Below are 15,389 nucleotides of genomic sequence, written 5' to 3' on the forward strand. Positions count from 1 at the left end.
TGGTTACCGTGCACTGTGCCCAGCACGCCACAGGAGTCACTAGTGCATGATGAGACAAGGATATCCCTAGGCCAATTGTGCATCGCCCCATGGTCGCAGCCGGCTGTGACAGAGCCTGGGCGCGAACCCAGAGTCTCTGGTGGCACAGCTAGCAGTGCCTTAGACCACTGCACCACCCAGGAGGCCCTTATTGTTATTTTTTAAACAAGCCATAGTTGATCACAATTTCAGTTTCATCCCCCAGAAAATAAATAAATAAATAACACAACAAATATTGTGGTTAAACTCTAACATACTAATTGATTAAAAAAACTTTTGCAATTGGAATCTTTATCAAGTGGCAGGGGGAAAAGTAAAGAACTTGTCTGTCGGCCATGCATTAAAGACCAAAATTTAAAGAAATTTAAAGAAAATTGTGATAAACAAAAATGAACTCAGCAACAACAACAAAAAAGTCATTTTCAGGACCCTGTCAAAAATCCAAATAACTTCACAGATCTTCATTGTAAAGGGTTTAAACACTGTTTGCCATGCTTGTTCAATGAACCGTGAAGAATTAATGAACATGCACCTGTGAAACGGTCGCTAAGACACTAACAGACGGTAGGCAATTAAGGTCACAGTTATGAAAACTTAGGACACTAAAGAGGCTTTTCTACTGACTCTGAAAAACACCAAAAGAAAGATGCCCAGGATCCCTTTTCATCTGCGTGAACGTGCCTTAGGCATGCTGTAAGGAGGCATGAGGACTACAAATGTGGCCAGGGCAATAAATTGCAATGTCCGTTCTGTGAGACGCCTAAGACAGCGCTACAGGGAGACAGGATGGACAGCTGATCGTCCTCGCAGTGGCAGACCACGTGTAAGAACACCTGCACAGGATCGGTGCATTCGAACATCACACCTATGGGACAGGTAGAGGATGGCAACAACAACTGCCCGAGTTACACCAGGAAGGCACAATCCCTCCATCAGTGCTAAGACTGTCCACAATAGGCTTAGAGACGCTGGACTCTTATAGGGCTTGTAGGCCAGTTGTAAGGCATGTCCTCACCAGACATCACCGGCAACAACGTCACCTATGGGCATAAACCTACTGTCACTGGACCAGACAGGACTGGCAAAAAAGTGCTCTTCACTGACGAGTCGCGGTTTTGTCTCATCAGGGATGATGGTTGGATTCTCATTTATCGTCGAAGTAATGAGCGTTACACCAAGGCCTGTACTCTGGAGCAGGATCTATATGGAGGTGGAGGATCCGTCTGGGGGGAAGGGGGAGGGGGGCTGTTTGATCGGAGGGTGAGGGCTAGGGCCTTTCCCCCCAGAAATGTCCTGGAACTTGCAGGTGCCTTGGTGGAAGAGTGGGGTAACATCTCACAGCAATAACTGGCAAATCTGGTGCAGTCCATGAGTAGGAGATGCACTGCAGTACTTAATGCAGCTGGTGGCCACACCAGCTACTGACTGTTACTTTTGATTTTTATCCCCCCCTTTGTTCAAGGACACATTATTCCATTTATTTTAGTCACATGTCTGTGGAACTTGTTCAGTTTATGTCTGTTGTTGAATTTTGTTATGTTCATACAAATATTTACACATTTTAGTTTGCTGAAAAAAAACGCAGTTGACAGTGAGAGGATGTTTCTTTTTTGCTGAGATTATATACCAGTTTCATTTAAGGACCAAACCATTGACAGCTGTGCCATATATATTGCAAAATAGTTTCCATGGCACATGGTTTATGAATTGACACGCAATTTTCCATTTATTATAACCTACTGCAGGCCTAAATCCTATGAGTTTAACGTTCTGAATGAATTATTATATTGAAGATATAAGCCGCCTCTTAATGAGTTCCAATCTGTTATCCAACGATTGTTATTATTTTTATTGACCCTACATTATAATTATATAAAAGCCCCTTAAATATTCTGTTTTTAGTTACAGTGGTGATGGACAGCTGTAGACATTTTGTTTTTCACAAGCGTAGCAGGCTGTGACTTCTGGGAAACAACAATAGAATCTTCATCCTTTTCAAAAAGATACTTCATGAGCTGGTTACTGTATGTGTGAGAGAAAAAAATCATGTCCCTGGTGGAGAGTCAGGCGGAGAGACATGTTGAAGAGGGCGAGGAATGAGATGGAGTCACAATCCATGCCAGGTACATCTGTGAGCTATGAAACTCCACCTCCTGTTTGTGGACTCTGCAAACAACGTGTTCTTTGTGGAAAAATCACCATGATTCCCTCTTTAGTCATATCAGAGTTTTTCTATTTGCTTATGGTTTTGCCTACACCTAGCAACCTGTTTAAATATGATCAAAAAATAGGAAATTTGATTTGGAATGGTAAGCCAGACAAAATGAAAAAGGCCTATTCTCTCACCCCATGTTCAAGAATGGCCTTTTTCCCTTTATTCAGATTACATCCGCTCACTTTTGGATATGTGAAAATGAAATAATCTCCAAAATATCGTTATTATTTGAAATAAGCCATAGAAAGTTGGTTGCAATTTCAGTTTAATCCACCAGAAAAGACAGAACAAATAATACAACAAATATTGTGGTTAAACTAAAATATGCTAATTGTTTAAAAAAAAATGTTATAAATTGGAACCTTAATCAAGCTGTGCCATATAGATTGCAAAATAGTTGGGAAGGGTTAGGACTGTAATCACCAGAGGACTTGAATATGAAATGACAATGGTAAATGACTGTAATTAATACATTAATTCAATACATTGGAATACAAAAGAAGCCATCCACCCACGATGGGCTATTAGCAGGACAATAGACTCTTGTCAAAGAGGGTAGGGGGGACATTGTATTTAAAGACACTGCACAGTAGCCTAATAAACATATGCATTTTGAAATTATATTTAAAAAATTCTAATGAATAACATTTCTACCACTGTAGATGCTGTGTTTTTGGTTGATGGCCAATATAAAAACAGTCAAATGCATTCTCTCCCCGTCGCCCACACACACTTTAAACATTTGGATAATTAAAACATTTAAAGGCTGACATTGGTTGATTTGAATACTTCTGACAGACAAAATTCTAACTCTACCCATAACTTTTGCACTTTTTAACATTCCCAGAAGGCATGGATTATTATAACCTACTGCAGGCCTAAAACCTTAGGGTTTAACCTTTTGAATTAATTATTATATTGAAGAGAGAAGCCACTTCTTAATGAGTTCCGAGAGCTGATCTGTTACTCAAAGGTTATTATAGTTATATAAAAGCCCCTTAGATATTAGATAACAACATGTTTTTAAACACTTGTTTTTCACAATTAGCATGACAATAGACACAGAAACACCTCTCTGGCATACGGTCCAGTGTATCTCTTGATGATGACTTGATGACCAGCTCTTCTGGATGACTGTTTGATAACGCTCTCGGTAGCCGATGTGAACAAAACCTCTAATCAGGTCAATGTTCAGAAAGCCGCTGGGCCGCTGATTACCAGGACGTGTACTCAAAGTATGCGCAGACCAACTGTCAAGTGTCTTCACTGACATTTTCAACCTTTCCCTGACCGTGTCCGTAATACCTACATATTTCAAGTAGATTACCATAGTCCCCTGTGCCCAAGGAAGCGAAGGTAACCTTCCTAAAGGATTACCGCCCCATAGCACTCACGTCAGTAGCCATGAAGTGCTTTGAAAGGCTGATCATGGCTCACATCAACAACAACCTAGACCCACTCCAATTTGCATACCGCCCCAACAGATCCACAGATGATGCAATCTCAATCGCGCTCCACACTGCCCTTTCTCACCTGGACAAAAGGAACACCTATGTGAGAATGCTGTTCATTTGACTACAGCTCATCATTTAACACCATAGTGCCCACGAAGCGCATCACTAAGCTAAGGACTCAGGGACTAAACACCTCCCTCTGCAACTGCATCCTGGACTTCCTGATGGGCCAGCCCCCAGGTGGTAAGAGCTCCACACAGACCTGGAGCCCCTCAGGGGTGTCAACTTAGTCCTCTCCTGTACTCCCTGTTCACCTATAACTGCGTGGCCAAACATGACTCCAACACAATTATTAAGTTTGCTGACAACACAACAGTGGTAGGTCTGATCACCTACAATGATGAGATGGCCTATAGGGAGGAGGTCAGAGAACTGGCTGTATGGTGTCAGGACAACAACCTCTCCCTCAATGTGAGCAAGACAAAGGAGCTGATCGTGGACAACAGGAAAAGGCAGGCCGAACAGGCCCCAATTAACATCAACGGGGCTGTAGTGGAGCGGGTCGAGAGTGTGTCCACATCACCAACGAACTATCATGGCCCAAACATACCAAGACAGTAGTAAAGAAGGCACAACAAAACCTTTTCCCCGTCAGGAGACTGAAAATATTTGGCATGGGTCCCCAGATCCTCAAAAGGTTTAACAGCTTCACCATCGAGAACATCCTGACCGGTTGCATCACCGCCTGGTATGGCAACTGCTCGGCATCTGACCGTAAGGCGCTACAGAGGGTAGTGTGAACAGCCCAGTACGTCACTGGGGCCAAACTTCCTGTCATCCAGGACCTATATAATAGGCGTGTCAGAGGAAAGCCCATAAAATTGTCAGAGACTCCAGTCACCGAAATTATAGACTGTTTTCTCTGCTACCACGCGGCAAGCGGTACCGGAGTGTCAAGACTAGGACCAAAAGTCTCCTCAACAGCTTCTACCCTCAAGCCATAAGACTGCTGAACAATTTTTTAAATTGCCACCGGACTATTTACATTGATCCCCTCCCTTTTGTACACTGCTGTTACTCGTTGTTTATTATCTATGTGTGGTCACTTCACCCCTACCTACATGTACAAATTACCTCAACTAACCTGTACCCCTGCACACTGACTCAGTATCGGTACCCCCTGCAAATAGCCTCGTTATTCTTATTATGTTACTTTTTAAAAACATTTTTTTACTTTAGTCTATTTGGTAAATAAACTCTTCTTGAAGTACCCAAATGTCCACCAAATGTCCACCAAATGCATTGTTTTCTAACCATTATCTGGATGGATCCATAATGAATTACTATGTGAATAAATATCACTGAATGACATAAATATTGGAATAGAGTAGGCTAATGAAGGCAACAAATGGTTGCTTACTAAAACACCCAAAGTCATCCAATTGTTCTAATAGGATTTGAAGCAATAACCTACCCATGTGTGGTCAACTATTTCAGCACCGTTTCGCATGGGGACAGGTCTTGATAAATCAATTCGATTTTCATTTTCACTGAATCTCCGTTAGCATACAATTAGGGTGTGGAAATGTTAGGATTATTTTGCTCTTCACTTGCAGTCACTTGACCAGTCACGTTGCACAGAGCCATATTTTCCTAACGGAAACACTGAGGTTTTTCTTGGAATAGAATCACCATAATATTAATCAAAGTAATAATGCCACAATTCTTCAAATCAATCCCATATACTATGTTCTTACAAAAAAAGGTTTTCAATTATCTAGTACAGCCAATATTAAAAACAGTCAAATGGTTTTCAAATATGCCCTCTGGTGGTCAAACTAGTGCTAACTAGCATTAATGGCAACAATGGCTGACACTTAAATAATGTGCCATAGAATTCTGCGGCAGCCCGCAAGCTGTACTGCAGTACGACGCAACTTTTAAAGGAAGAACCACTGTAGGATGCAATTTGGTGTGTGACAGAGTGTATAGGAGTGACAATGTGTGACAGAGTGTATAGGAGGGGTGCTGAGGCCATGTCAGTTTCCACTGAAAACCACTGACCCCTGTAGACTTTAGGGAACATCAAGCCAGCCAGCCAGATCCGTAATGAACACTAGCGGTTGGTCTCGAGCCAAGATGGCCCATGTCTTGGCTCTCTGTAAAGGGATAATCCTCAGTGAAAAGCAGAAACTGCAGGCCGGGAGGAAATGTGAATGTATGATAATAGAGGGCATTTATGAGCTGAGGAAATTCAGACAGCTTTTACCGCCTGTAAAAAATATTTAAAAAACAACTTTAAAAAAACAAACATAAAAACAGGCAGTTTTTTTTCTCTCTTTCGCTCTCTCTCTCTATGACCCTCTTCAAAACAACCAGAGATAAGCTCAACTCATCTTAAACTTTTAACACTTAGCCTCTGTCACCTGAAAGTCCGCATTTCCATGGGATTTTCGACCCCTTGCTGATTTGGAGTGGTTGCCAGGGCCCTCTGTGTGTGAATAATGTGTGTGTATGATGGGTATGTCTTAGCCCTGATGCAGATGGCACCTCCCTGGCCCCCGTCCGTCCCTATTAAATAATCAACAATCTCATTAGCAGATGCTGCGGCTGCCTGGCCCTCCACGGAACCTCTTAAACACACACACACTCCAAGCTGGCACGATGCCCCCTAAGGCAGCGGAAATAACTTGTTTGGCCCGCAGGAAATACAAATCGAGTCTCTCTTATATTCAGATGACAACACGCTTGACATTTTCTGTTATTTTCTCCAGAGTCACCCTCATTATTCCAAACACGTGTTACGGTCAAATGCAATCGCTGTCAAATTGAAGTTTTCCTTTGGATATAAGAATGTGACTTACCTGCATAATAACCTACTAAACAGATAGGGGCCATTATGTGGTGTGAAACTTTACTTACCGTTCTTACTCCTTGGTGTGTTTTAAAGGTTTAACATACGCCCATGAAACTATATTGATTCTCCATTAAACATTAGTGCCAAGGCTGGGATTGTGTGCGTGTTTGCTGAAAGACAACCAACTACGTGCAGAAATCAATTTAGCTGCAGCTCATCCCTCCCTGCGCTTATTGGAGCCAAAGAGAGAAAAAAAGAGTCTCCGTTTCCATGGAGACTCATGATAGGAGTGTGAAGTGTACGGAGGAGTGTCTCTCTCTTCCTCTTTTCCCATCTTCTCTCTCGCTCTCTCTTTTTCTTGTTCGGGAAATGACCATCATAATCCAGTCTGTTATTTTAAAGTCGTTCCCCATTGAAAGAGTACCACTTTTTGTTTCTGTGCTACTAGTGTTTCAGCCTGACAGCCTTTTCCTCTTCACTTCCTACTGTACTTACAAGCTCACCAGAGAATACCGTTGTTGACCGTAGTATAGACCTAGCATCAACTCAAGGTAAATCACTGGAAACATTTTGAAAGATATTATGGGTGTATTTCAATGATTTCGTAAATGTAACGCATTAGCCAGACAGAATAGTATAAAAAGATTTCAAATGCTTTTCACTAAGTTGGATCTAACATCTCAAGTAGGCATTAACCCAAGTACCTTAACCCTTCCCTTACTTCCCTTACAAACGCCATACACGGATGATGTTCTGGTTCAATTTGACCCATTACAGTAAGTACAGCAAAATCATAAATACATTATTTTAACCTTCCACAATGTATTTCCAGTAGCTGAGGATATCCTATTCAATATGCTCGTTTTGCTGAGTTGATGGACCCAACTGATAAAAATGTAAAGTCAAATGTTTGATACAGGAGTCATAAATCAATCAAATTATCACATTTCATGACATTTATTACATTTTTAGCTCATTTATAGCCAACCTCCAGATCCCTGTCCCTCGGCCTCTGAACATCACAGGGAAAACAAACTTACATCCCTTGTGATAGTCATAGTTCGACCTTTACTGCACAGAAGACCATTGTCTCTGGAACAAAGGTCAAGGTCAAATTGCAGGTCAAGTACAGAGTATTTTTTAAATGTAATTTTCAAGGTTATTACCCCTACCTTGAGGACTAGATGAAGGGTCATGGTGAAAAAATATGTTCAATAGTATTTTTGTGATGAATAACTTGTCCCACAACATAAGGGAAGGGTTAAGGCTGAAGCAGAGGAGACTGCAGGTATGTAATAGCCAGCTTTTATAGAAGGGTGACAATTAGGACCACTATAGTCATTGTATAGCTGAGGCAGAACCCACTGAGATCATTGTAGCCTTTCAAAGAAGTTTGATAGGGCCTCGTACAGGTTAGTTACAGTGCACTCTAAAAAGTAATGGTTCCTCAAATAACCTTTTGGGGTTCATTTTTTTTACCTCCCTCCCTCCATTATAAACAAATATTTTTATAATAATAACAATATTAACAATATTGATTTAAATAATTCATCGTTTATTTAGTGGCACCACAATTGTGAATTCATATTTACCAAACAAAACACATTACAAAATTGCAAGATTTCTGCAGACATGTCAGACCATAATAAATTATACATTTACTTTGTATTGTGCTTTTCATTACCTTATTTAAAAAAATAAAAATAATGATGTACAATAAAAACAACATACATTAAAATGAATCATAGGTAAACTAACAATATTGTAGACTTGATGCTAAATACAGATTGTTCTGCTTTAGTGTGTGTGTGTGTGTGTCCAACAACCAGTTAGCCAACAACCACTTAGTGTGGTTAGGAAGTTTTCTATCTTTATGACCACCCCAACTTCTCTTATCCCCAGAACACAGCAACTTCAGAACATAAGTGGTTTTCTGACATTTATGGGAAATTTAACTGGGAGAAAAAAAATCCAGCCCTAGTAGAGCCCCAAGTCTCATGAGGACGTCCTCTAGGCCGTGGATGTTCTCCCCATCAAAGGCCAGGCGTTATTTCATGGTGAAATGGATTTCCGCTGATGTGCAATAAAGGAGTGGGGAGAGGTGAAAAGTAAGAAAAGATGAATACATGTACGACTGTAGCTTTATACATTAGAGAAAGGGAAGGAATACGAGCAAGTACCTCTTCTGTCTTGTCCATCAGGGACTGTGGAAATAGCAGGATGATGTCCTCACCCCTGCCTCGTATCTTTACTTCTGTTAGTCCTTGAATTATCTTTTTGTCTATATCCATTCCGTGGACTTCATTCATTTCCGAGGAGATTTTTATGCTAATACATTTCAGTTGTATTGACTGCTTTGTAGGTTAAATGTACACTTCAAATGCCGCTCTCCTACAACATATCCATACCTTCTTCTTGTATCCCAATTGCATTGTGTCCATGTTCTGTCCTATAAACATTTCAAAGGAAGAGAAAATGTGTCAAAGAATAGTCTTACACGCATTTTATATATATATATATATATATATATATATATATATTTTATATATATATATATATATATATATATATATATATATATTAAATAGATATTGAAAGATAAATGACATCGACATACAATTGAATGCAAAATAGTAGAACATATTGGAGAAAGTACTAGCCAATACAGTACTGCCAAACAGTAAAAGTACTGCCATACAGGCCTAATATCACATTTCAAGCTATTTTTGTACACACATTGTTCAATATTTTATCAGGCTGACTTGAAAGATTATACGCAACATTTTGCTGCGTGGCAATACTGTGCTTGGATTCTGAAGGGTATAATAGTATTCATAATAGTATTGCATGCTGTAGCAGGCTCTATAAAGAGGAAGCACCCAATTGACGATTCAGATTGTTGTAACATCTCTTCTGGATAGGTCTCCGTCCTTAGTTAACGTAAACTTACCTCATTTCGTACAAATGGTCTGGAGAAGAGAGGAGGGGATAGGGTCAAGCAACCCGCAACATTAAAAGAGGGGAGAAAGAGGTCAGAGGCTACAAAGAAAACTAATGGGATTGTCGAGGTTTTTTCAGAAGGGGTGCAACTCGCCTCTTGAAGATGCAAGGTCTCAGGGATAAGTTGATGAGCGAGGTGAGTCTGGAAATGGTCCTCAGAGAAGGAGGAGGGGATAGGGTCAAGCGGGCAGGTTGTTTGATGACCGGCCGTCACAAGACGCGAGATTTCATCTGGAAAGAGGGGAGAAAGAGGTCAGTGATTTGACTTAGCAACAGGATCGGATGTCGGAGGGATGGTTGACGGGTCATCTGCAGAGAGGGAGGAGGGGGAGGGGGAGGAGGATTCAGGAGGGAGGAGAAGGTGGCTGGGTTAGAGGCAGATGCTTGGAATTTAGAGTGGTAGAAAGTGGCTTTAGCAGCAGAGACAGAGGAGGAAAATGTTGATGTCAAAATCGGGGGTGTGTGAACTAGGTTTCTATTCAAGCGTTGATCGACATGGTAATGGCTCTATAGTATTGGAGAAAAGTTGAAAAAAGCTGACCCTCCGTTACATCTTGAGACGTGTCATGTCCATCCTCAGGAAAGGAGCTTATCAAGGCATCAAGCTACAGCAGCATAAAGCAACTATTTCTGTCTTACAATCTCTCTCCACCAGGTGTAGCACTTCTGTCATCCTTTAAAAACAATAAATGGACAGTGTAAAGGGGGGATATCTAGTCATTGTTTGCGTCATCACTGCATGCGATCATCATTCTCAAAGCCGCTGTTTACTTCTAAGATCAATTTAGCACCGCCCTAATAACCCCATTCAAATTCGACACAAACCTTCAAATAGGTATGTAATGACACATTATATGTATCTTTATGGTGTTTTATTTACATTTTAGAGGCGATAAGGTGATAAGTGTGACAGATCGAGTGAAAAAAAGCAGTTTTCCCACACATCTCCTCTCCTTCTCACTATCACGCATTAGTTTCGCTTCCCCACCCGCCATTTTTAAAACGACCCGACAGGGCTCATTGCCTGCTTGAATTATGCAGAAACAGGCAGCGTTTAGGCCATGTAATTGATTTTGTTGGAAAGAGGAGAAATTGTGCTTTACAATGGTATTGACATTACAGTTGATCTGGAAGTATTACGTTATTGGGGCGCTAAAATAAGGGCAATTGTACGGACCAAGGCGAGTTTACGTTAATTGGTTAGTTGGTTAGTTAGTTAGCTAGCTAACGTCAACGAAGCTAACGTTAGCTAGTTCATTCTCACACAAGTGAGAACTGCTCTAGATTGGAAACTAACGTTAATGAGTGTAAAGTCATGTTGGCTTTATGGAAACGATATACAATATATGGAGCAGAATATAGTTCAGAAAATAATACAAACCTAGTTCTGCGTAGATAGGACCTAGTTCTGCATACTGTACTGTAGCTCATACAAAGCCAACGGTCAAACCCGGCTTTCTAACATATGCGTTAATTATTCTGAACTAAAGCTATAGTAACGTTATGGAAGCTATACACAGAAGACCATAATTGTCTTCGTTATTCATTAGTACTTTATATTATTATATAAATTATTTTGATACATATTCAGAGCCGAACATCAACCCAACTTACCTTTTTAACTGTTGTCGCATTCATACTTGGCACGAGCGTTTTCAGTTGCAATTGCTAAGTTCCCCGAAGAACTCCAGCAACAATGGGGGTTCCATCGATGAACCCCACTGCTCAAGTTTTTTGAAGAACCTTTTAGGGCTGTTTTTCATTGCCAAGAACCCTAAGGTTCTTAGAGGATCTTTGAGGAATTTAGAAGAACTAGTGTGTTGCAAGAAAAAGTATATGAACCCTTTACATTTACCTGGATTTTTGCATAAATTGGTCATCAAATTTGATCTGATCTTCATCTAAGTCACAACAATAGACAAACATAGTGTGCTTAATCTAATAACACACACATTATTGTATTTGTCTTGTCTATATTGAATATAGATTTAAAAGTATGTGAACCCCTAGGCTAATGACTTTTCCAAAAGCTAATAGGAGTCAGGAGTCAGCTAACCTGGAGTCCAATCAATGAGACAAGATTGGAGATGTTGGTTAGAGCTGCCTTGCCCTGTAAAAAACACATGTTTAGTTTGCTATTCACAATGAGCATTGCCTGATGTGAACAATGCCTCGAACAAAAGAGATCTCAGAACACCTAGAATTATGAATTGTTGACTTGCATAAAGCTGGAAAGGATTACAAAAGTAACTCTAAAAGCCTTGATGTTCATCAGTCCATGATAAGACAAATTGTCTATAAATGGAGAAAGTTCAGCACTGTTGCTACTCTCCCAAGGAGTGGTTGTCCTGCAAAGATGACTGCAAGAGCACAGTGCAGAATGCTCAGTGAGGTTAAGAAGAATCCTAGAGTGTCAGCTAAAGACTTACAGAAATCTCTGGAACATGCTAACATCTTTGTTGACTAGTCTTCGATACACAAAACACTAAGCAGGAATGGTGTTCATGGGAGAACACCACAGAAGAAGCCACTGCTGTCCAAAACAACATTGCTGCACATCTGAAGTTTGCAAATGTGCACCTGGATGTTCCACAGCGCTACTGGCAAAATATTCTGTGTACAGATGAAACTACAGTTGAGTTCTTTGGTAGGAACACACACCACTATGTGTGGAAAAAAAGGCACAGCACAGAACACCAACATCAAAACCTCATCCCAACTGTGAAGTATGGTGGAGGGAGCATCATGGTTTGGGGCTGCTTTGCTGCCTCAGGGCCTGGACAGCTTTCTATCATCGACGGAAAAATGAATGCCCATGTTTATCAAGACATTTTGTAGGAGAATGTTAGGCTATCTGTCCACCAATTGAAGCTCAACAGAAGTTGGGTGATGCAACAGGACAACGACCCAAAACACAGAAGTAAATTAAGAATGGCTTCAACAGAAGAAAATACGCCTTCTGGAGTGGCCCAGTTAGAGTCCTGACCTCTACCCGATTGGGATGCTGTGGCATGACCTCGAGAGCAGTTCACACCAGGCATCCCAAGAATATTTCTGAACTGAAATAGTTTTGTATATATAATATATAATAATATATGCCATTTAGCAGACACTTTTATCCAAAGCAACTTACAGTCATGTGTGCATACATTCTACATATGGGTGGTCCCGGGGATTGAACCCACTACCCTGGCGTTACAAGCGCCATGCTCTACCAACTGAGCTACAGAAGGACCACGTAAAGAGGGATGGTCCAAATTTCCTCCTGACCGTTGTGCAGGTCTGGTTTGCAACTACAGAAAAGGTTTGGTTGAGGTTATTGCTGCCAAAGGAGGGTCAACCAGTTATTAAATCCAAGGGTTCACATACTTTTCCCACCCTGCACAGTGAATGTTTAATGAATGTCCGTCAATAAAGACATGAAAACGTAGACTTGTTTGTGTGTTATTAGTTTAATCAGACTGTGTTTTCTCTATTGTTTTGACCTAGAGGAAAGTCAGATCAAATTGTATGACCACTTTATGCAGAAATGCAGGTATTTTCAAAGGGTTCACATACTTTTTCTTGCCACTGTAAATCCATCAAGTCAAATCCCTGTGATTTCAGATACTGTCAAGTTTTTTACTTGACTAATGTGTTCTAACCAGCTTCTTCTATTTCTATGCAACACAAAGCACACAATACAAGGTGTTATTACAGCTAGCTAGCTCTTTGGTACAGTGAGGCAGTAGAAGAGCTAGGCTATTGAGACAACAGGAATACCACCACAGTCTCTACATTGAGTTTTTCTCTGAATTTATTTTGTATGATGTTTTTCAGTGTACATTTTCCTTCAGTCTTTACGAGGGGAGACATGTTGCCTAAGAGTGCAACTGAACTGTTAGGAGGGGATAGAACACAGAATAACTCTAAATGTTCATCTGTCGAAATAAAATGATAGCTGTTCTTAGAAGTGTACTGTACGTGTACTTCCATAAGAGCAATACCTACAGTTGTACTGCAGGCACTGATGTCTGTGCACAGAGAGAGAAATTCTTCTGACATACTGCAGAACTCTGAGAGGGGAAACTAAGTTTGCTCGAGCAGCCAGTGTCTTTGTGAAGTCAGAGCCCACAGGCAAGGCTTGGAGAGCTGTGCTGCACTGATGCCCTCGTCCTCTGTGTGTGTTGACTGTGTTCCTAATGTGTGTATTAATATGATAGTAATGAACTGTCAGTGCATCAGTATCACAGAGCATCTCTCTCACTCTCTTTGTTTCTCTAAACAGACAAGGTTCCCCACTTCTCTCGGCTGGGGGATGTGGAGGTCAATGCAGGGCAGAATGCCACCTTCCAGTGTGTCGCCACGGGCAAAACTACAGAGACAGAACCCTTCCTACTGGAGGTAATGTATGTGTCTGCGTATGTGGACAAATGCTTGCGGGCGTGGCCACCGGAAAGACCACATAAACAGAGGCATTCCTGCTGGAGGAGAGAGTACAGACTGATTGCCCTGGTCTAATGCTATTCTTCTGGCTTTGTTGATGCAGCAGAGCTGGGGAGCTTTGTGCATCGTGGGAATAGTTTTTTGGCAGTACACATGCTGCTGTTCTACTGCGCGTATAATGATGTCAGAGGGAAAAAAAACAGTGTTCGTTGTTTGAAATGACCTCTTTGTTGTTGTAATATCACAAACGGACGTGGCTGTTTCACCATTAAGGATTCCAGCTTAATAAGAGCTCTGTTCTTTCTAAGAGGTCTGATATATACGAGTACTTCAGTGGATTAAAGATAGACCCAGCATAATGACGTCATCAAACACAGAGGGCCGAGTCCCTGCATATAGACTAGCTGTAACTAATTAATGGCATCAGCGGTTTGTGTGGCTTTTTGATTTGCTAGCTGATAGCTAGTCATATTCCTCCATAAAGTAATCACTCAAAAATGTCTGCTGCATGAATTCAAGCTAATATTAGTCTTCTGAAAAACTCCACTTTCTCTCTGTATCCTTGAAGCTCGTACTTGTACTAAGTGCTATTGAAATGTTAGACGAGGAAAAGAAGGACGCAAGAAGACGCGATGCTAATTAGATCTCTGTGTTCATAGTGTTCCGTCCCCTGTGATTTCCTCCTTTTTCTTTCCGTCTCCCCTCCTCCTCTTCCTTTCTTCTGTATTGAAGTATTTTGTATCCAAAACCTAACTTTTTTTAAATCCTCGTTGTAGTTTTCTGACACAGATACAGAGAGACATAAACACAGTCTCGCACTCAACAAGGCCCACACACGCAGAACGGTTGTTTCGTTGAGGCAATATATAAAGTGTTCTGTGCATTTGAATGACAGCGTAGATAGACCGATTTCACTTTTGCATGTAAAAATAGAATCACCACTGCTGCACATGCTGCCACTGTTTTGATGACCAAAAGTGATATTTTGAGAACGAAGAGCGCGCAGCCAGCTCCCGAGTGCATCGGTGACATAAGCACAGGGAAAACGCAACAATCACACAAGCGACAAGTGAGACAAATGATCTAACTGGGGATAGCTAGCTAGCATAATGTCACAAGCATGATGAGCTCGCCAGTAACCTTAGTAAGACTTGATTGGCAGGCAAGCTAGCAAGCTAGATACTGGTATGCTAGTTTGCCGGTAGCTTGTGTCCAATAGCTAGCATCTAATGGCATTGTTCAAAATTGGGCACAGAGCCATGTTTTTTAGTTGTTGGAAATACCAGATCTGCAACAAATGTTTTAACTGGTGTATCCCTCTGTCCTTTGACTGTTGATGGGTGTGACTGTCTGGTTAAGGTCTCAGGCAACCAATGACTGTCATGATTATTCATTGTAA

The 15,389-nt window shown here is 41.1% G+C and overlaps 1 protein-coding gene across 14 annotated transcripts in view; it reads left to right on the forward strand.

Moving 5' to 3' along the window:
* Nucleotides 1-15,389, forward strand: part of LOC124043374 (receptor-type tyrosine-protein phosphatase U-like) — a 323,408-nt gene that overhangs the window by 187,296 nt on the left and 120,723 nt on the right. For all 14 annotated transcript variants that reach the window (XM_046361930.1, XM_046361939.1, XM_046361932.1 and 11 more), the window contains exon 5: nt 13,833-13,948. In XM_046361930.1, coding sequence (XP_046217886.1) covers nt 13,833-13,948 — 116 coding nt within the window. The remainder of the gene's footprint in view (nt 1-13,832; nt 13,949-15,389) is intronic.

This window comes from Oncorhynchus gorbuscha, linkage group LG09 (genome assembly GCF_021184085.1).
Source record: "Oncorhynchus gorbuscha isolate QuinsamMale2020 ecotype Even-year linkage group LG09, OgorEven_v1.0, whole genome shotgun sequence".
NCBI lineage: Eukaryota > Metazoa > Chordata > Actinopteri > Salmoniformes > Salmonidae > Oncorhynchus > Oncorhynchus gorbuscha.